Source organism: Meleagris gallopavo, chromosome 17 (assembly GCF_905368555.1).
Source record: "Meleagris gallopavo chromosome 17, MGAL_WU_HG_1.1, whole genome shotgun sequence".
Lineage (NCBI taxonomy): Eukaryota > Metazoa > Chordata > Aves > Galliformes > Phasianidae > Meleagris > Meleagris gallopavo.
Window position 1 is genome coordinate 1,060,831 of NC_139420.1, and position 20,810 is coordinate 1,081,640.

A 20,810-nucleotide genomic window follows, 5' to 3' on the forward strand; every position below is an offset into this window, starting at 1 on the left:
AGAGGTGGAAAACAACTACATTTTGTGCAACGTCCCCAAAACCTCTTCCTGCACACTCAGACAGCTGCGGGTGGAATCCGGTACGGCCTTTCCGACCCCGTGTTACAGCAGCAATTCCTACACACATATTTCAGCGCCCGCCTTATCAGGCCCGCCGAGCCCAGCTGCCCCAGAGACATGACACGGCGCTCAGGGGGAAGCAGGCCTCTCCCACTGCCCATCTCCCACAGGTCAGCACGTTCTTACAGAGCAGCTCTGAGCGGCAGGGGAGATCCGAGATTCAACCAGAGGTGAGGAACAACTTTTTGTTTATTAATAGCGAGCGCAGGAGGGCTTTAACAGAGCAGCCAGCAGCTCAGGCAAGGCAGCCAAGGCTCCAGCAGCCCTCGGCACCCAAACCCCGCGCTGCCCGAAGCGAGGGACTCTTCTCAGTGCTTCAGCGCGGAGGGCAAGCAGCCCTAGTCACGCCGGGGCTAAGCCGAGGTCTGGCCGCTCTCGTGCGGCCTTTCCCCTCAGGAACGTAGGGGCCACGGCTGCGAGAGCCGCTGCGGGGAGAGGCGGCGCGCACCGCCCGCGCAGGGCGCCGAGGGACGGAGGCGCCTCGCGGCAAGGCGTTGGCTCAGGTAAGGCACCCGCAGGCCTCGCCCCGCCCGCGGCTCGTGGCGACGCTTCGGGAGACGCTGCGGCTCCGCACGGCAGGGCGAGAGCGCGGCCCGCTAGCTGCCGGGCGCGGCGGAGGCGTACCTGAGAGAGCTCGCGCCGTACGGCCCGGCCCCGGCAGCCCCAGGAAGCGCTCTCCCCGCCGCCACAGCGCCGCCATGCCGTGCGGCAAAGGGCTTCCGCGCCCGGCCAGGACCCCTGCGAGGCGGCCGAGCGGCGCCTGAGCGGAGGGCGGTGGCGGGGTAGGGCGGGTGAGCGCTGCCGGGCGCTGAGGAGCGGCGGCCGCTGCGAAGCGGAGGCTGTGGCGGGCGCCCGCAGTCTGGCGGCGGGGAAGTTGGGCGGCGTTAAAAATCCAAATTTCGGGAAGGGACAGAAACGGCACCGCTTTTGTCGATTGAGTTCTCGTCAGCTTGAACGCAGCGGACCGGTTTCAGGAATGGCCCTTCGGGAGGAGGGGAACGCGCTGCCCAAACCGTTTGCCGATGCCGGGAATCCTTTTGTTCGGTTTTCTGAGGGCGCGCGTCGCTGCCCAGAAGCCGCGCTGAGGGCCGAACGCAGCCGCACAGGTGCGGGGCGGACCGAAGCCCCGCGGGGCGGCTCCGAGTTCCTCCCGCGGGGCGGCGCTGTGGGCGGCATCGATCAAAGCCGTGCCCGGGGAGGAAGGCCCGGCTCTTGGCTCGTGCTGCTGATAGCGATAAATGGCCCCGCGGCCGCATCGTCTCGAGAGGAAAAGCGTCCCCGTCCTCTCGGGGATTGGCAGCCGGGGGGCAGAGCCGAGGGAAGCGGGCACAGCACAAGTGCTGCAGCCGGCTCCTCCAGTAGGCTCCAGCTGCACGAGAGATACTCCTGTCCAACCCAACGGCCCTGGGAAGAGCCGACTAGTGCCGCTGCCAGAGCTGTAAGTGACGCAGAGCTCGAGCACACTCAGACAGTGATCGCTTTCTCTTCAGGTCAGTGCATGTGAAGTTGTTCCTGCTGTTCAGTTCAGCCGCTGCCCCGAAGCCAACTGGGCAGAGTTGAGCACGTGCGCATTACACAGCATTGGGTTCAGATGCATAAAATCAAAAGTAGAACCGAATCACCCAAGCACAAAATGAGTTTTTACGAAGAAATGTTCCTGCAGCTTTGTCTTATCTTCCTAATAAAAGAAGGCTTAGATGCAGCAGAGCTGTTTATTTAAAAATTGCTACCTCTAAACAGCAACGTCAGAGGAAATTTAGGACAGAAATGCTGATCAATTTTGAGTATTACTTCTAAAGTGTTGAAGGAAAGGACCTTGGCCAAATCCTCCATATAAAGCCACATCATATACTAGCATTCCTGGTTGATTTCGTTGTTTTAGAGCTTAGAATCTCCATGAACCACAGCCTACACAGCAGTGGTGAGATTCTAGCTTCTTTCAGATGTTTATCTCTTCCCAAGTACATCCTCTCATTTCTAACTTGAATGTGAGTCAGTGCTGCCACTTGGCATCCATAAGTCATTGAGGAAACAGCTATCCATAGCTGCTGCTTGTTGCTGACAGAATGCAACACCAGCCCTCTGGCTCACGATAAAGTGTTGTGGATTTCCACAGGCAAAGACTTCCCACCAGGAAAGTACAAAGTTTGCATATTGTTGCTCTGTTCTTTCATGTTCTCACAAGTTTGATCATTAAAGGGTTTAAAAGGTTTTTTTTAAAAGCCTTCTTAAAAGATTGCTATCATTGTTATACTGACTTTTGTCATTGCAGGCAGCAATGTTTAACATCATAAATTGATTTCCTATGTTAAAATCATACAGTCATGGAATATCCAGGCTTGGATGAGGTTTCCAATGGGATGTTTATTCAGTGTAATATTAACAGGTCAAAGGAAACAATACTGTGATGTGTGTCATAAATGTATAAGTCCATGCAACAGTAATATAAGTTTTGTTATGCATGAATTGATTCTGTTAATGGGCAGACTTCCAGCTTTTGAATTTATTGTAAGGAAAGCTTGGACTTCTCTACTTCTTTTTTTTTTTTTTTTTTTTTTTTTTTTTTTTTTCATAATAAATAGTTTTTGTTACACTTACCCATGGTTTATTTAAATTCTTCCTCATGAAGTGGAAGTCAGGACATGGAGACAACCAGGCCAGATCACCTAACTAACACTGTAGAAATATGCACTTCTCAAATGCATCATTTTGTCTTTCATCTTTCTATCTTTCTCTGGGATGGTTTCCTTTATGCTTAATGTTCCCACATTAGGTCTGGGAAAGAAGGTGAGAGGCTGCGGATACCATCTTTGAAAGTCACCACATTGTTCCATTTCTAGTGGGTGGGGTAGAAAATGATTTATATCAGAGGCTGCATTTGTGGCATGAACTAATTAATTGTTTAGGGTAGTGTCAGTGAACTGTACTGGATCACTCTTTGAACTAAGAGGCCTCCACAGCAAGGTGGGACTTTGGGTTTCTTTCCATCTCTTGTGGTGGCCTTTAACCTATTTTTTTTCTTGTTATCCTCTGCTGGTTAGTGATGCGGTGTCCTTATTGTTAGTGAGGAAGAAGGAGGGAAAGGAAAGCAGATGGAAGCACGTGGAAGAAAGGCATGCACATGGTTAAAGACAAGTACAGATGATAGCACGGTCCCTGGCAACTGAGAGAACCACATGGCAGAGCAACAAAAAAGGCACACCACATGGGAGCGGGGGAGGGGCAGTTAGCTGTCCCTAGACTTTGTCCGAAGCAAGGTGGAAACTTCACAAACCAAACTGCTAAGTAAATGGAAAATATACTTACGTGGGATTTGTGCTGACAAGTGAGGACACGTGTTTGAAAACACAGATCTTGGGTGAACAACAGAAGTATATTTACTGCATTTATGACATTTCTTACCTGAGCTGTGTGGCAAGAATTTTCCAATATAACTTTTAGCTGGGTTTTAGTTTGCATAGTTCCTGACATGAGGAATCCGTGGTTGTTTCCTTAAAATCATTGATATATACTAAGTATCCCCCAAAGGACATTTTGTCACAAATAACACATCTGTCAGCTTACAATGTTTCCTCTGCTGGAAACATTTGTGCATAAACCAACAAAATCGGTTTAACATTTCAGCTTTGTTGCTATTTTACCTTTTTGTTTTCTTTTTATTTTATTTTCAGGTTATTTAGACTGGGACTCATTGTTCAGAGATTCATCTATGAAATTTTCTTCCTTAACCCCATAGAAACTTACATGCATGGTTTCTCCTCTACAATTAATTCACTGCAAGTGACAAAAACAAAACAAAAACAAAAAAACAGAACAGCAGGATGAGTTGTAGTTTTAAGTTCTTACTTTGTTCAAATAGTTTCAGAGTGTTGTACAAAAAAAAGTATAGGAAGAAAATACAGAATTATGGTAGAAATTTTCATGAGGAGTTCTAAAGCTGGTGAAAGCAAGAAGCTTTTTCAGTCTGTGATAACTCCTTAAGATGCAGAATAGTCTAACTGCTTGTATTATCTGTTACGTTCTAGACTATAACTTTTCTGGCCGTCTTTTTTCCCTGTTAGTCGTTTCTTATTTTACATTTCTCCAGGCAGTTTCCTGATTCATAAATGTACAGTGCTTCCTTTCTCAAAATTCCTCTTTTGCATGTTTCTCAGCAAGATAAATTAATCTGACTGTGGAAAACAGCAAATGCACATAAAAGCAAATCCCCCCTGCTATTCTGAAAATGCAAGCTCAAAAGAATTTTCTTCCGCTCAGTGTTTCACATGATCTTTGGGGCTTGTGATGTGCTAACTCTCCTGTCTTCTTTTGTCGCAGCTTTCAAAAAAATCTTTGGCCAGGGTTATTAGAAGAAGGCAATGCCATTTGTTGCTGTGCCAGGCATGGATTTACTGGGAAAGCTTTAGCTCCCTGCTTTGCACAGTGGGGATAACACTGCCACAGTGCATCATGTGATTGCAACCATACAGCCTCCCTCAGAGGCAATGAGGTGTGTTGCAAGTCCAGTCAAGTTTGTGGAGACAGGTCTGAGCTCATCTCTGCCAGCCCTCTGAGCAATGTGTTGATGCACGTTTGCTCTGCCCATGCTCCTAGCCTGGCGAATATTATTCAGCTCAAAGCTAAAAGTTCTTCAGAAGTGTTGCCATGGGACACTACTCAATCTGGTGAGTTTTGGCACTAATTTATGCTGTGAAGCAGAATATGGGCTGGTGCCACTCACCAGTTCACAGCTAGCTAGAGTTATTTTAAATACATCTCCAAAAAAAGCTGTATGCTTACTGGGCTAGGTCAGCACACAGAATAAATTTTACTGTTTTAAGCTCTTTTCACCACAGCCAACAGTAAAAGAAATTCTCAGTGATAACAAACTGTGGGTGGCATCATGGATTTTGCAGAGACAACCTGTCGTGTTTTTCATCCTAGCTTTGGCCACACAGGAAACTACTGTTGGTGGAGCTGTAGAGCACTATTTTTTCATTCTTTGTTCTGCTTGATGTCTGGATTATAAGAAAATATCTGTTGAGCTAAGGCTCTGTTATACGTGGAAGGGATGCTTCAAAGTTATTCTGTATTGATACCAGGTGCTGTGCTATTTTGCAGGGTCTTAACTATGTTCTGTTTAGGGTTACTGAAACACCTTGATCCTCGCTTATTTCTTAGCTGTGTAAATGTTTATTTGCTTCATCCGCTTCCCATTATTCTTCTGTTGTCATGCTCTGGACTATAATACATTGATTACTCTTCCTTCCGTAACAGCTGTTAAGCAATTTGCTGCGTGTATCTCCCCTCCCCATCAGCAGCACTCTATATTTAACCCACGTGCTTGGGTCTTGTTTCTACAACTTCTGCACTGGCCATACATGCCACATCCCAGCTGAAAAAAGAATTATGTCCCTTGGGCCAAATTCATTCCTGGAATTACTCAACTGAATGCAGCGCATTTACACTGGGCGCAGATTTGGCTCATACCTGACTCTGTCAGCATTGGCTGTGCTGTAACTAAGTAACAAGAGCACTGTCATCGAGAAGAGACGGATAGCTTTCTCTGAGATTGTTAGAGCACTGAGCACCTTTAAGGAGTGCAGAAATCTGTGAAAGGAGGAGTTGGGAAAAAGGACACCGCTCCTTTTAGAGTCTGAGTAACAGAGCCGATAAGCTACTCCTCTGATGTGATTGAAAGTGACTGAATACTGCGGGCTCGTGGACTCTTATTCTATAAAGCACCCATCAGAACAGCACAGGAAAAGATTGGAGGGAACAGCTTCTGCTGTACTGAGAAAGGTACATATTTATATTTTTCTGTTTCTCAGACTTGGCATGATTTGTTATGTTAGATAATACCACTGTTTTAAACTGTGCTGAATATGAAAGGAGCAGCATTTTCCACGCTTTGACTGGTATTCATTGTCAGGCAGCTAGTTTTCTCAGGGAAAGAGTAGGACATATTTGTGTGTAATGCATTTCTACTGCATTTCTACTGCATTGCAAACCTTGACAGTTGAAAGCAAGGAGATGAGATAACCCCACCTAAATTGGAAAAGTAATTTATGGATGTAAGTTTGCTAGAATTTGCTGCTCATCTGTACTTGAGAAAAAGCTGAATGCAAGTCAAGCTTTAGTTTGTTAATAATCAACTATGAATAGGTGCTTTTATAAATATGGCACTCAGCTGTATTTTATGCAGTTTTCATTTTCAATCAGGAATTCTGTTTCAGCAAAATGTCTATGAAGAAGTGTAACAACAAAAGCTAGTACTTCTGCTTGCTAGCCCTGTTGCTGCTTATAGAGTTTCTCTCTGCTGCCCTTTAAGGGCACCCCACCTTACCTTCTGTTCTTTAAAAAACAAACCCGTACTCACACTACTAGATGCATGTCACACTGGTGATCTTTATAAACAGCTGTAACAATTTCTGCACATAAGCTTACTGCTTACTCAGCCATGGACTCCTCGAACAAAGCCCTCAGCTCAGATTCAAAATCTCCTGCATTTGCACAGCATTGCAGTATTTAAGTGCCGAGGAAAAATTAACTGATGTTCAGCTTTGGTTTGATAAAGAGCTTAACCACATTAACACTGCAAACAATTTACTTGTCACTCAAGTTGAACAATGCTTCTTAGCAGCGTGGAGTTGGTATTGTGTTTATCTCTGCCAGTCCCACACTTTCTGCATTCCTTCAGGATCACTGGAATTAGAACTGATGAGGAATTTTCTGAAAAAACATAATTTTGGCAAGGGTCACTGAAACCAAAACTTACTGTGTGAGGCCATCCATACCAGTTTTGCTAAGGCTTTCAGGAGGGGTTTCTCAAAAAGCAATTTCTACCTAAAATATGAGAAACTCTACCTCCACTCCAGCTATTTTTCTGGGGAGGGCATTCCCCCAGGATTTGAAGCAGGCTGCTGCTTTTCACACAGCACTTTGGTTACCTGCTGTGCTGTGGCAGATCCCACCTTGCCTGGCCTGCTAGAGCAGTTTATGTTCATAGAGAGAAACCTTCAGTTCAGCAGCAATTTCCTTCATATTCTTTCAGACTCCTCAGTGAACATCTTTGCTACCACGTTTCCATTGTTCACTCTCTCTGGCCCAAAGAGCAGCTTGTGCAGAGCAGAAAGCTGTGCTGGGACAGACAGATTTGCAGTAGATCAGCATGTAGCCTTGGAAGCAGGTCAGGGCCACACAGTGGAGATTTGGGATACTAGGAGTTCAGCCCCTGGTTTTTGTAACACAAAGAGAGAGCACGATATTGGTCTGTTACAGGTAAATTAATCTTGGGGTAAATTTTGGATGTTTCTCCTTTAGCCTTTTTTCTCTTCTGCCATTTTTAGAGTAAAATCATTCAAAAGAGGCTTCATCCCCTGGGGAACATGAAAACCTCAGCTGGGAAACTTTTTCCAGGCCACGTCATGGTGTGCTGACAGGGCAGAACACTCTAAACTTTGTAGGAGTTCTCTGCCTCCCAGGTGGGATCTGTGCTGTGAAGCTAAGCTGTCCCAGTCAGCTGACTTCAAGCACTGCTGCAAGCTGTACAAACACACCTAGACTTCCAGAGTGAGGGAGCACCAACAAAGTGCTTCCAGGGAGTACCTGAAAGGGTCTCAATCCTGAAAAGTGCTGTTCTTATCCTTAAAGAATTCTCTTTCTCCAGGCTTTGGTTTTAATCACGCACAGTGTTTATTAGGCCAGTTTATTAGGCCAGAATCACAGCTCAACAGATCCGCATGGGCCTGCCTGCTGCATGGAGATGTCAGTCTGTGAGGCCAGCTTATTGTAAACCCTATGGGGGCACATAACCTTATATAAACCTTTCCCTTTGGGTGGCAGTACTGATACCATTCAGACCATAATTTTTGCAAAGGAACTTTAAAGTGCATAGCAATTATCCTAATTGAAGTCTAAGGAGAATGGAGTTAAACACCCTTATGAAGCTTAGTTGTACTGGTAGGCAATAAGTACTTTTCTGTTCTTTTCCTTTTGTTCAGTAAAAAGAAACTTGTATTTGCTTTCTTTCAACCTAAGAAGGAGGAAAATAAAGATGAAAGGACTGGGGAAAAGAAAGTCAGAACTTTGCATTTATAGAAGTCTGATTTTTTTTTTTTTTTTTTTTTTTTTTTTTTTTGTAGTCGTGGTAGATAAATGCATTAGTTTGAAAAAGCCTAAGAGGAGAGGAAATTTGGGTTTCATGCAAGTGAAAATTATATAAAACTTGTTCAGCTTGCTTTTATGATGTCAATGGAAAATGTGAATGTCTGATGCCCAGACTGAGTTTCCATTGAGGCAAAGCTATTTGCATTTGGCAATATTGTGATTATTCTTCACAGTGTTGCACTCAATTGAAAACAAGTCAACAATAATGAATATGAGGTAAAAAGATTATTATTTTTTTTCTTTTTAGAAGGTCTAAAATATGAAGCTGTTCAGTTATTTTCCCTACAGCAACAGAACACAGTATGTCTGGCAGAAGTTAGTTTAAACTTTCTGATCAAAATACTCTGCCCTTCATGCTCTGGAAAAAGATCAAGAAAAGCAAAATGTCACAAAACAGAGATTGCCTCAGTCAAGAGAGCTTGGACAAAGAGGCAGGAATTCTGTCTGGGTTGTGGCACACCACACATCTCCTCTGCTTACTGCAGGGAAGCAGACGTTCTTCCAAATGTGCATAGAAACGTGCCAACTCTTCTGCACTGTTTTCTCAAGCGCTTCTTAAACAGCTAATAAGCCTTACTCATAGGCAAATCCTCCACTTACTTTAATGCATGCACCTAAAGGCATAATTTCAGCACAAGCTTTTAAAGGGTTGAATTTAAACATCCTGAAAAATGTTTTCAACCTTTTTCTAAAGGTAGGGGGTACAATACCTCCTTCACACAGGTGTGCGTAGGAGGGTTTAATCTTAAGTTATATGGCCTTTATAGAACACCTCTAGAAAATTGTTGGTTATTGCACACTTAGCAGCGGCATCTCTGCAAGTAGTTCAGGCCTCACTGTCCCCAGGCACTCCACTATTGTAATCCATTTCTATTACCATCAACACTGATGGAGATCAGACTGATGGAGAGATTCTTTTGTGGAAAAAAAAGTGAAAGGGTATAAATCTATCAAGCACTCCCCGCTCACCAGGTTGTGTGAGCTAATCAAGTCTAAATTAGATTCGAAACCCTTTAGCATCAGAATGTTAAAGTACTGTCTGGGTTCTTGGAGATTCGTAATAAACTGCTGAACAACCAACTAGTATTTGGCAGCTAGATCAAATGCATGAAAAATTAAGGCAGTGTTGAACGTAACATCATATTTCCTCAGAGGCCTAATGAGTAAGCAGGCTGAAATCACTTATGCAAAGTATATGAAGCAGTCTTTGTTTCTACATTTTTCTGTTTTTCATAAACTCAAGACTAGTAACTTCATATAGGTGTTGGCTATCTCAGTATCCCAGGATGGATCCATCTGGCTAACACAGATAAGATCACTTTGTTCTTCCATAGTAAGGACTTTTCTGATAAAAATTCTTTCAGCTTCACAATACTTCCAGTAATGTTAACTTTCTTACGGCAGCAGAGGTAAGACAACTCACACAAGGTCAGATTAGATAACTATTGCCGAAAATAGACTCAAACCTAAATCCACTGACTTGGGGTCACAAAGTTTACTCTCATTACAGTGATGGAGAATGGTAGTCTGACGTCTTTGTAGAAAAGATTTTTATGATTACTGAAAGACCTTTACTGCAATCTGTGGTGATACATCTGGAATCACCTGTACAAGAATGTTCAGATAGAGAACAGGATGTATTGCTTTGTGCTCCATGACACTTTTATGCTTGTAGAGAAATTGGAGATCCTATAAAGGTAACAGGGGTAGGAATCCTCTAACTTAACAACTGTTGCCATTGTAATAGATCCCTAAGTTTGAGTCAGCCTCCTGAGGATTGTTTTATAGCCACTGGAATGACTTTGCTACATTATTATAGGCAGCTAAGTTGGAATAGCTAATTCTCATATTTTCCATAGGCTTCTTTATTTCAAAGTGTATTTTTTAATCTCTGTAATATAAAACAGGTATTCCCATTTAAATGACAATAGTTTGATTACAGCTGGCAGGGAAAAGTACTGAACCACTTGATTGAGTTGTGATTGGTCTCATAAAGCCAATGGAATAAGTAAGAGTAAATGCATAAGAAAATAATCCACTGCCTTGAAAGGCTTGCCAGTAGTTGGACAGGTTTGGGCATGAAATTTTAATATTCTTTCTTTTAAACTCTGTCTTTTAAACTCTATGAAAATAGATTTGGCTATAAGTGTTATTCATCTCTTTCCATGATGTTATCCATTCAGTTTTCTGTTTATTTATACATATTACCTACTATTTTCCACTTCAGATTTTAGTTTTTAAAGAACTGCATCACATTGTCAGGGTGTTTTTCTAATGCACAGAAGAGACTGCAGTGCTAACTTGTGTAGTTGGAACCTCGTTAAATCATAATACGGAAGTGAAGGGACGGGTTTTTACATGCAAAGCATTTCTTTTAGTGAAGTTATTAAACCATGTGACCTCAGTTGCTCCTAATACATCTTGGCCTCTAGACCCCTCCCTGTCTTCGTAGCCCTATCTTCCTGAGCAGCAGTTCTATCTGGAAGGGACTGCTCAGCAGAACTACTAGTGCATAGAAGGGAAAAAGAAAATTCGACATCCAGACCTTTGTGATCCTGTTAAGACAGAGAACCAGGTTCATGTTAGCTAGGAAGCAAAACTCAAGCCTGAGAAGGAGGATGTTCGTGTGCTAATGATGCTGGTGAGCCCTGAAAGGAAGCATCTCAAGTCAGTCTTTGCAAGGAAAGCATTGTATAGGAAAGCTTTAGTATTGGTGACTATTTGAAATAAATACTTTCAGCTGCTCCAAATTATGCTCACAGTGCAACTAAGATAAGTAAATGGGTGAACAAACATCAGCTGTATTGTATGTTGAGCACGTCTCCATAGCAACTCTGTCAGCTTCTGAACTCAAAATGCATTCTGCACAATGACTCCAAGTTTAATGCAGTGGTATGGAATTTCCCACGTGCAGTGTGTGTGTGCTGCATCCCACTGCAGAACAGAGGTCTGACCACTGTAACATTAGGACTTTTGTGAGACAATTCTAGGGGAAGTGAGAACAAGTATATTGCAGTCCTTAGTTTGGCACCCTTTGAAAGGCCAAATCAATACTTGAAGAATGCTTACTTACCAGATCCTTTGTTCTGTGGCTCCTGCGTGGAAATAAATGTAACTTTCTTTATGCTGGCTTGTCTGAAATCCATCAATAAACAGCTTTGAGGGGATTTGTTGCTTGAGCTGTACAGGGTGACATGAATCCCATCTGCTGAGCTTTATGTTCAGATGTCCTGAACTCACAAACAGAAACTCACACGCACCACCCATGCTGTGCACACAGGCACTTGCAGCTGGCAGTGAATTTCAGGGGAAGAACAGGCACAGCAGTCCCATCAGTGATTTCAGCTGGTCCACCAGAGTAATAGAATATGCCCTTTTGTTGCATCTCTTGAATTTCATGAACCTAGACTCTTATCTGATTCATGGATTTAGCTTTACATTTTTATAACCAGTGAGAAAGCACCTCTGCTATTAAAAAATATACGAAGATATCTTTTTTTTTCCTCAAAAGTGTCGAATTGATGGTTCATGTCAAAAGTTTCCTGAGTAAGAAAGGCTACCATCTTCTGTGAGCCACCCCTCCTGGCTCCCTCTGCTGCAGACTCTAAAAGGAGGGAAGCAGATGAATTCCTTCCAGCTCAGCTTCTCTGCAGAGCATGCAAGAAGGGCAGGTGCTAGCAAGGAGATCTGAATGCCGTTAAAACTTGTCCTGGGAACTGATTTCATACAGAATAGTACCTGTGTCCAGTGTCTGCTGATCTTTGGCTCAAAATTAAAGAGTGAAAAGTTTCATATTTTCTTACTAAAACTTAGAAGTTTCCCGGTGTTCAGAAATCAGTAAAATGAGATCACATGCAGAATCTAATGAAGATTTTAAATCCTTTAAAAACCAGTTAGAACAGATTCAACGCAGAGAGGCTTCTCATGCAGTGGCATGCTTGGTGCCAGGGCTGAGCAGCTGTGTGGGGGAAGGGAGCAGAGCATTAAATAAAGCTACTTGTTGACTGCATGTAAAGTAGGCTTCTAAAGGGAGCGCCACAGACACCATCCATTTGCAAGTGCCGGAGAGGGGTTTCCAGCAACTCAGAACAGTATCGTATAATATCATCATTATACTGTGTGTGCTGCTGTTTAACATGGTAAGTTGTGCGTGATTTGGGTTAACATTTACAAGAAATTATAGCTCTCTCGTGGACCACCTTAACTCTGGGTTGTTTTTTTTTTCTTCTTTCTTTCCAGATGCTGGAGAGCTCTTCAGTCCTTTTGTTCATTGTCTTCGTTCTGCTTTTCATTTCGTTGCTCTGCGTGGTACTCATCAGGAAAAATGGCACTGCTGCCCTGATCTGGCATGAAATAATCAAGGAGAAAATAACCAATTTCATCATGAATCAGAGCAAAGAACAGAGGATTTTAAATTTTGTGTTGCAGAATGCAGTCCGAGGAGACCCCTGTAGCGTGATGGAAACTATAGATAAATACTGCTCTGAGAAAGAGTGGGCCATGAACGTGGGTGATGTAAAAGGTAATTGAAGCAGGGATCAGCACTTGAAGGATCCTTCAAGACTAACAGGACATCTTTCTGTATTCTCATGGTCACTCCTCTCTGCTGCAAAAAAATCCCACCACAGCTTCGTGGTCAGCGAAGTAGTTCTGTAAACATTAATGCATGTTTGTGCAAACATCTTAGAGGAGGAGGACCTAGTTAGTAATCCAGCAAGTCATAGAATCAAAATGTAGTGTGGTGTGCAAGTGTGTAAGAAGAGGGGGATGAGGTGGAAGAAATCCGGTGTTATGTTGTGTCTTAGGTACCACAAAGGGTGTCCCTGAGGCATAATTACATTGAGCACTTTCAGATCCTTAACTGGAAGTCAGTGAGTCTGAAAGAAAGAAGAAAAAAGAAAAAAGAAAAAAAAAAGTGGCAAGTATTTTAAACTTTTAAAGAGTTTTGTATCTGCAAGCATAAATATAAGTTAATGTTGAAGGGAGAGGTCCTAGCCATGTAATACACAAAAGCAGCTCTCAGATGTTATTGCTGTTGAGCAACGAAGTCATCTCATTCTTGTCTCCTAAGGGAAACTATGTGGACAAAAGATTTCTTTTTCTTAGCTGCAGGAAAATTACAGTCTATTCAAAAAAACTGTGATGGCAAAACATTAACATGTTCACCTGTGAATTAGACACAAAAGTACCTCTTACTAGGAAAGTGCAGTGAAAATTTGCTCAATTTGGGATTAACATAACTAATGGAGTACAACTGTCAGCACTGTAATAAAAATGCTTCTCTGTGAGGGGTACATTTTGTGAAACTAGCTCCTCTGCATACCAGGCGGTGTGGTTATGGCAACAGGGCAGTAGGCAGTGGCTGAGTAGGAATTCTCAGAAATATGAACTTTGACTATTTGGGATTATATTCTTAAACATTTCACTCTAGTTTTGCTCTGAGAAAATGGCTTCTCTATCAGAGCCATCAAAGTTACTGTATCCTCAGTTCTGAAGGTTTTCAGAATGACCACACGGTTTCAGAATGCAAGTATTAACACCACACTATTCATAAACAAATTACACCTAAGAAAAAATCAGGTAATTAAAAGCATACACCCATTCAGGCAGTCTGTGGCTCAGAGTAAAACCCCTTCAGATACTTTTTATGATTAACTATCTAGTTTCTAGCCATATAACTAAGAGGTGAGTTTTTAAAAATAAATTCAGCTTTTCAGAAGGACTGCATATGCAGTAGCAGTACACTGTCACTTCTTTTTGAGAACTTGTTTTTAGTTAACAATTGATTGTTTTCCATCCCACAAATTCATCTAGTGAATTCAACTTACGAGTAGACTTTTCTTTTTCCCTTTAGAGACAATTATCTAGACTGAGATGTTTTGTATCAGGCTAATACTTGTAACATTTGCAACAAATACAAACACTCAGAAGTCAGAATTTATACATTTCAAATCTCTCCAACGAGGTCTGGAAAAACATGCTACATTTTTCCCTTGTAACACTAAAAATACTTCAGTTAGATCAGGTAATTCCTCACTCAAAAACACACAAAACTAAGATTTTTTTAATTGGAAGTTTGCATTTTGAATCTTCAAATGTCCATTTTGTCATAAGTTAACCTGTTTCCATTTTTTTCAGGCGTAATTCTGGACAAGACAGTGGAAGAGATCAATCCTAAAGTTGCACTAGAGCTGGGAACATACTGTGGCTACTCAGCTGTTAGGATTGCTCGGCTGCTGAAAGCAGGTTCTCGTCTTCTCACTGTGGAGTTCAACCCAGAATTTGCTGCTATAGCTAAACAGATGATTGAGTTTGCTGGAGTACAAGATAAGGTACGTGCCATTTGTCCATAGGAAGCAATACATGGAGAGTGGGACTTTATCCACAAAAATAACATTCATGGGTTTAAATTTGTTATTCCATTTGAGAAGAAAGTACAACTCCATAAGCAAAGTTCGTAGTAACTGTAAGAACACAGGCCTGGAAAGAGGCTCCTGAGTCCATTATTTCATTTATTATAGTCACAAGGCAACAGCACCACACACAATCCTTATCATAAAATTATCAACCGCTGTTGCAAAAATGGCAAGATTTACTGTCATTACTGAAAATTAGACTGCCCACAGACTCCTCCTCTTAATAATCAGGAAATTTTCTACAATTTCTATCCCACATTTATTCATAGACATTTTGTTTTCCTTTACTGTTATATCAACAGCTCCTAAATTTAGCTCCTAAATTCAGTTCTGTGCCTGATCTCTTACAGAAGTACAACTGAGGACTTTAGAATATTACCTCTCAAAAGCTAGACTACTGGTTTTCTGTATAAAAATACGAGGTTCAGCATCAAGAGAACTAAACCATAGCCAATTATTTTACAAAAGTTCACAGAAGATTTCATTGCGTGAACATACTTCAGATAGGATACATTTAGCTAAATATAATTGGTCACAATACATATACATATGCACCTAAAGTTTGCCTAGTGTGAGATGTCTCAACACCTTATATAGTTGACTGAGATGCAGGTATTTCCAGTCTATAATCCATCTCAGCCCCAGGCAATTATCTACAGCAGATCACAGGATTCACACCCATTGACCAGCCAACCAACTTTAACAGAGATGATAAAACTATTGGAAATAAATCCCACCTTGAAGATGAGATCTTCAGAGGTATTTCTTACCTTCTTGATAAGAACCTGAAATAATAGTGACATCTAAAATTGCATTTCCCTCCATCTAATTTAATCATCCGATGAACTATGAGTCATAAACCAGACAGATTTCCTTACTACTTCTTCCTTCCACTTAGAGAATATGGCACTTGCTTAACAGATCAGTGTGCAGCAATTTCTTTCAGCTTAACAGTATTTATGCCAATAAACCTATAAGGGAGGTACAATAGGCTCTGTCCTTCCTCCTTTCCTGGCCATATCAATTTTCTATGTGGTAGCTTCCAGATGCATTCTAAAGATTTGTATTCTTTTCATTTTCTGCTCCACTTTGAAATTCAACTGAGATGCAACTAAAAAAAGTAATAGAAGTATTGTTTTCAACACAAGATTCCCATGTTTCCACTGAAGAATCACATTATCTAACAAAAACAACAGGTCACTTTTTTTTCCACTTCTCCCTCTTTTTATAATAATAGAGAAGAAAAATATTTTGGAACATGAGTGAATTTGTTAAAACAAACAAACAAACAAACAAATAAAAACACACACACACACAGAAAAAAAGAAGTCCATATGACCCAACTCTACCAAATAATGGTAGAAGCTATATTCTGAGCCTCAATCTGAGGTTATATTGAACTCCAAGCAGGATCATTGATGCCTGGCCACAATTTAATATAAGCTAGAGGCATGTTCTTAATGGTTTGCAATTCATCAGATGGATTTGCATTTCAGGTAAAACTCCTAGAAGGCCCTTCAGAGGTAATTATCCCCCAGCTGAAAAAAAAATATGAAGTGGATACTCTGGATTTTGTCTTCTTGGACCACTGGAAAGACAGATATGCACCAGACACCATCCTGCTTCAGGTCAGTTTGCACAATTCCAATCTTAAAAGTACCAAATGCCTAAATGCCTGTGAGGTCTATATTCTAAATGAAGTACTTCCTCCTCTGTAAAATGAAGAATGACAGTGAAAATAGCAAACATATGAAAAAAGAGGTTTTGAGGGACAGGATCCTAAACTTTTATCTGGGACAACATCTCGCATAACACAGCTCAGAACAACTTGCCAAATACTGTTCAGTCATTTTATTTCACAAAAAATGGGTCTTCATTAGAAATCCCAGCTGGAGGAGTGCAGGGACTGGATCCTGCACTCTGGAAGGAATATCTTCATGGTCACTAAATGAAACACACGATCCAAAAACATCCCGGTCACAGGAGCAGGTAACACTCCGGACCTGCATATTGCTGCTCTACTTTTACTTCTCAAATTTCCTCAGTACAGCTTTTTCTGCTTGGAATTGTGGTGCCAGCAGAACTTTCTGATGAAATATTATTTTGTTAGCACAGGTGGGTTACCATCTTTCTGGGAGCCTTTTTTACACCTTATTATTTGATTTTACAGCAACCTTAAGAAAAACAATAGACTGCTCCAGAAAAGCAGCTGCTAGGGAAGTTCTGCCAAACTTTATCTGCAGCCCTAAATGAGGAAAAATTTTGTTCATTTCTTTCCAACATCCCATAGCCATAGGTGTTACAAAACAAGCTGTAACAGCAGTAGGCATTGATAGGTAACACTGGAAGTGAGGTAACTAAATACTACTTATGGATGGAAAGATATTTTCAAGTGTTAAACTAAGATTCACATTTGTATTTATCAACACAGCATACACAGACTCTCCTAGTTTTGGCACTACAGACCGATAAAACTTTCTAGAACTGCTTCTCTAGATGGAAGTGTCATTTTTGAGTTATTTTCTTCACAAATACACTTTTTTTTTTTTTTTTAAGCTACCTCTTACACTGAGAACCCACCATCTTCCTTTCTGATCCCCGCTTAAGGCTTACAGAAATATTTTCTCATCCAGGCTCTCCTGTTTATAAATTTCATTCCTGTTTTCCTGATAGCTGTTCAAAAAGGAAATTTGGTGTTATGAACAGCCAGTATTGAATTTACCAGGAGCTGAAGAAATTGTTTCTCTCTTCAGTTATTTTGAATCCAGAGAATGTTTTCTTTTAAACAGGCTGTGTAATGATAACTGAGGTCTTTCCACTGGGAAGAGATAGCTGCACCCTTATCAGAGCTTAACCTCCATAACATGACCAAAACTAACAGGCAGTTCACCTCCAAATTTGTGATTTGTCTGGTGCATCTGTGAGACAAAGTTGCTTTGCTTAAAAACTAAGAAAATCCAGAGGAGAAAGAGGAAGAAAAAATCCCCACTTTTTCTCAGATGTTAAAAGCTTTCTAACTCAGTTTTAGCATCTATTTCAAATGGCCCAGACAGCATTCCTCTTCATGCACATCTAGAAAAGCCTGACACAAACAATCTGAAATCCTAGTGACCAGTGGGAAATACATGTCACTTGCAGGCTTCTGTGAGTTGCGGGCCAGAGGATGTTTGCCTGAATATTGCAAGATACTTACATCTTGTGGAAATTTGTCCAAGTGATCTTCCTTGTGCACTAATCCTGCTTCACACCCAGCTCCTGAACAAAGCAGCAGAAAGCTGTACAAGGTGAAAGGAAAGCAAGCTCAGAACATCTCACTTATTCTGTTAGCGTATTTGGAGTTTTACCAGGACAAGCCAAAGCAGACTGGTACATGCCAGTCTCTCAGATGACCTTGATAGCTACTAAAATTTAATGCCGTATTAAAAAAAAAAAAAGGTGTCAAACTTTAGGCATGAAAGCCAAAACAAAACCCTCTTATTAATCATGTACCTGTGTTTGGAAATGATACAAGCAGCAAACTGCACTCCTCCACTGCACTTGATTTGTTTTCTCAGAACCCAAAAGACCCAACTTTATCAGCATCTCTGGAATGTTCCACCAATGTGTGTTACCAAGTGTTAGCAGAAGTAAATCAGAATGCTAAATGTGACAACAAAGGACTGAGCTCTCTGGCTAGAGAGTTGTTCAGCTTCTCCTATGCCTTTTTTTCCTCCTTTCCAAATCAATGGATTTTTAATGCATGCACTTTAACGTGACGTGGTTAATACAAAAGCAAATTGCATTCAAGACAACGTCAGCTTAACAGCCACCATGAAGCAATTTCTCTTCTTTTTAGGAATGCAGCTTGCTGAGGAAGGGCTCAGTTCTTCTGGCTGACAATATCATCTTCCCAGGAGCTCCTGAATTTGTTAAATATATCCGCAACAACCCCCGTTTCCAATGCAGGACGTACCCATCTCATCTGGAATATATGAAAGTGCAGGATGCTATGGAAAAGGCTGTGTTTTTGGGATAAAGACAGCCATTAATACTATCTTTGTTTCTAATGACATAAATGTAACTACACAGGTTAACTTGACTGTGCTTTACATTTTGCTGTTTGTATTTTGAAGCTTATCATCTAGTGGGAATCATTTTTTACCAGGTGGAAACCAGGAGTTGGAATAAGTAGGGCATCCACTTAAAGGCCCATTCCACTGCTTCACATCATTCAGCAAACCCAAGGTGATCAACATATTGTCAAACAACACAGTCTGTTATTTTGAGCTCAAACACGAACAACCACAGTTGGTGAGGTTAGAGTAAAAGTCACTCAATTTCTAAGAACTTGTGTTCTAAAGCTAAACTGTCTTACCATTCTCAAGTGTGATAAAAGCATGCATGTTGCAAAAGAAGAACTCCTCAGAAACCCCGGTCATGCTAAACTATTATCATGCCACTTCCACCAGTGAAGGTTCCTATAATAATGTCAGATGCATTTGTGCATGGCTGAAAATGTTAATCATCTCCATGCTGAAGAAAAGGGCACATACTGAAAGAAGAAAAAGCTACACAGTGATGGCAAAGTGTAACAGAATTATGCATAAGACAAAAAAAAAAGTTATTATATCTGCACATGCAGAGATAATTGGAGAAGTGAGCAGATTAAAATAAACACAACATAACAAAAAAAAAGGTTGTTTCTAACAGAAAATCAAAATGACAGAGTCACTGAGATCTTGAGAAAATACTACTCATCCCGTTGTTACATTTACTCATTCCTTTATTATACTGTATATATATATTGTGTGTGCATTCGAGAGGCAAGGCAAGCTGCTTATTCTAAAGCATTATGTATATTTAGTGAGAATGGGTTTTACCAGGTGGGTTCTGCACACCTTGTTTAACCTATGAGTTGTAGTTAGCATTCAATGGCAAGATTTATTAGCGAGAAGATTTATAAAACCAAATCTGAAGTCTCTTAACTCACCTGAACAATACAAAAATCTACTTTATTTCCTTCTATGCCCTGCTGTGATTACATAATGAGTCAATGGTTGCTTTTATGAATAAAAACTAAAAAATAATGGAGAAGAAAAGTGACTTCCTCTGTTTTCCATGGATTCTGCACTGTACTTGAGATTTCCAGCCTTGGAACTACCACAGGAACACTGAACAGTTCAAAATCAGAGGTAACTTCTTTCTTGTAATTTTCATCAGTGATTCTTTCAGACTTGTTATCAGTTTCTTCCTTTTACAGCTCACCTTTCTAAAGAGTTATCTGTCCTGGCCCGGGTGCTACAGAAAATCCATCCTGAGGACACCAGTAATGAACATTGTAGAAAATTACCCCACAGTATAAAAGAAAAAATGTTACAGGCAAGGGTGACACAGTTCAGAAGTAGACCAAGAAAGCCATGGTGAACTCCATTAGAAGCAGGTCCTCTTGTTATTGACAGTCAATTCAATATAAATGGGTCAGAATCTTTCAGGTGATACCAAGCAACTTATCTAAAAGTTTCAAAGAAGAAAATAATCTTCAAGCCCGCTTACTGGCATGTACAAGTTTCTAGAGTGCAATGGAAACCCTGCATAATTGCAGATGACCAGATTTCTCTTTATGTGCAGCTAAGATCATGTCTTCAAAGATTCTTCTTTCATTTCTAGCTTTAAACACTTCTGCATCTAAACGGACACTCCTGCCAAAGCAGGGCACTGAACACAGACTGGTAAACAAACCGAAGTCTCAGAGATGCATGCTCATGGGTACCTAGGTAGGGACAGACTGTTTCTGCACTTTTACAACAGAAAATCAGAAAAATAAATTCCTACTGCTATTTAGGCCTAAATTTCTGTGTAAGAGACCATCAAAAAAATTAGGGATAGATAGATAGATAGATAGATAGATAGATAGATAGATAGATAGATAGATAGATAGATAGATAACTTCTAGAATTAGCTTGGGTATTTCAAAAGATGCATCAATAGATAAGGAATGTGCAGTATGTGTGCAAATGTAACTGCCACCCTGTAGAATAAAGAAGATACCACCCACATGGCAAGCTGTAAAAAAAACAAAACCAAACCACAAAAAACAGTGCATCATTAGATTATTTACAAAATTTTACATGCAAGATCATTTTTTTT

General features: G+C 41.1%; 2 protein-coding genes across 7 annotated transcripts in view; one reads left to right on the forward strand and one right to left on the reverse strand.

The window, feature by feature from the left end:
* The window catches only part of TXNRD2 (thioredoxin reductase 2), a 32,812-nt gene extending 31,934 nt beyond the window's left edge, over positions 1 to 878 (reverse strand). Inside the window, exon 1 of the mRNA XM_085238134.1 lies at positions 745 to 878. Within this exon, the coding sequence (XP_085094260.1) occupies positions 745 to 820 (76 nt within the window). The 5' untranslated portion in view covers positions 821 to 878. The remainder of the gene's footprint in view (positions 1 to 744) is intronic.
* Positions 133 to 19,762, forward strand: COMT (catechol-O-methyltransferase). Of its 6 annotated transcripts, none has more exons than XM_085238136.1 (5): positions 133 to 290; positions 12,508 to 12,790; positions 14,407 to 14,600; positions 16,181 to 16,312; positions 18,520 to 19,762. In XM_085238136.1, the coding sequence occupies exons 2-5, from the start codon at positions 12,508 to 12,510 to the stop codon at positions 18,697 to 18,699; spliced, it is 789 nt and encodes a 262-aa protein (XP_085094262.1). In that variant the 5' UTR covers positions 133 to 290; the 3' UTR covers positions 18,700 to 19,762. The 6 variants fall into 6 exon arrangements, with proteins under 6 accessions (XP_085094262.1, XP_085094263.1, XP_010718287.2 ...); XM_085238137.1 differs by lacking the exon at positions 133 to 290 and adding an exon at positions 517 to 623; XM_010719985.4 differs by lacking the exon at positions 133 to 290 and adding an exon at positions 1,097 to 1,558.
* The last annotated feature ends 1,048 nt before the right edge of the window (positions 19,763 to 20,810 follow it).

Coding starts and splice junctions, on each gene's coding strand:
- COMT (XM_010719985.4), top strand. CDS start 1,097: ATGGCCCTTCGGGAGGAGGGGAACGCGCTGCCCAAACCGTTTGCCGAT. Junction 12,791..14,406: donor GAACGTGGGTGATGTAAAAG/GTAATTGAAGCA, acceptor CATTTTTTTCAG/GCGTAATTCTGGACAAGACA. Junction 14,601..16,180: donor TTGCTGGAGTACAAGATAAG/GTACGTGCCATT, acceptor TTTGCATTTCAG/GTAAAACTCCTAGAAGGCCC.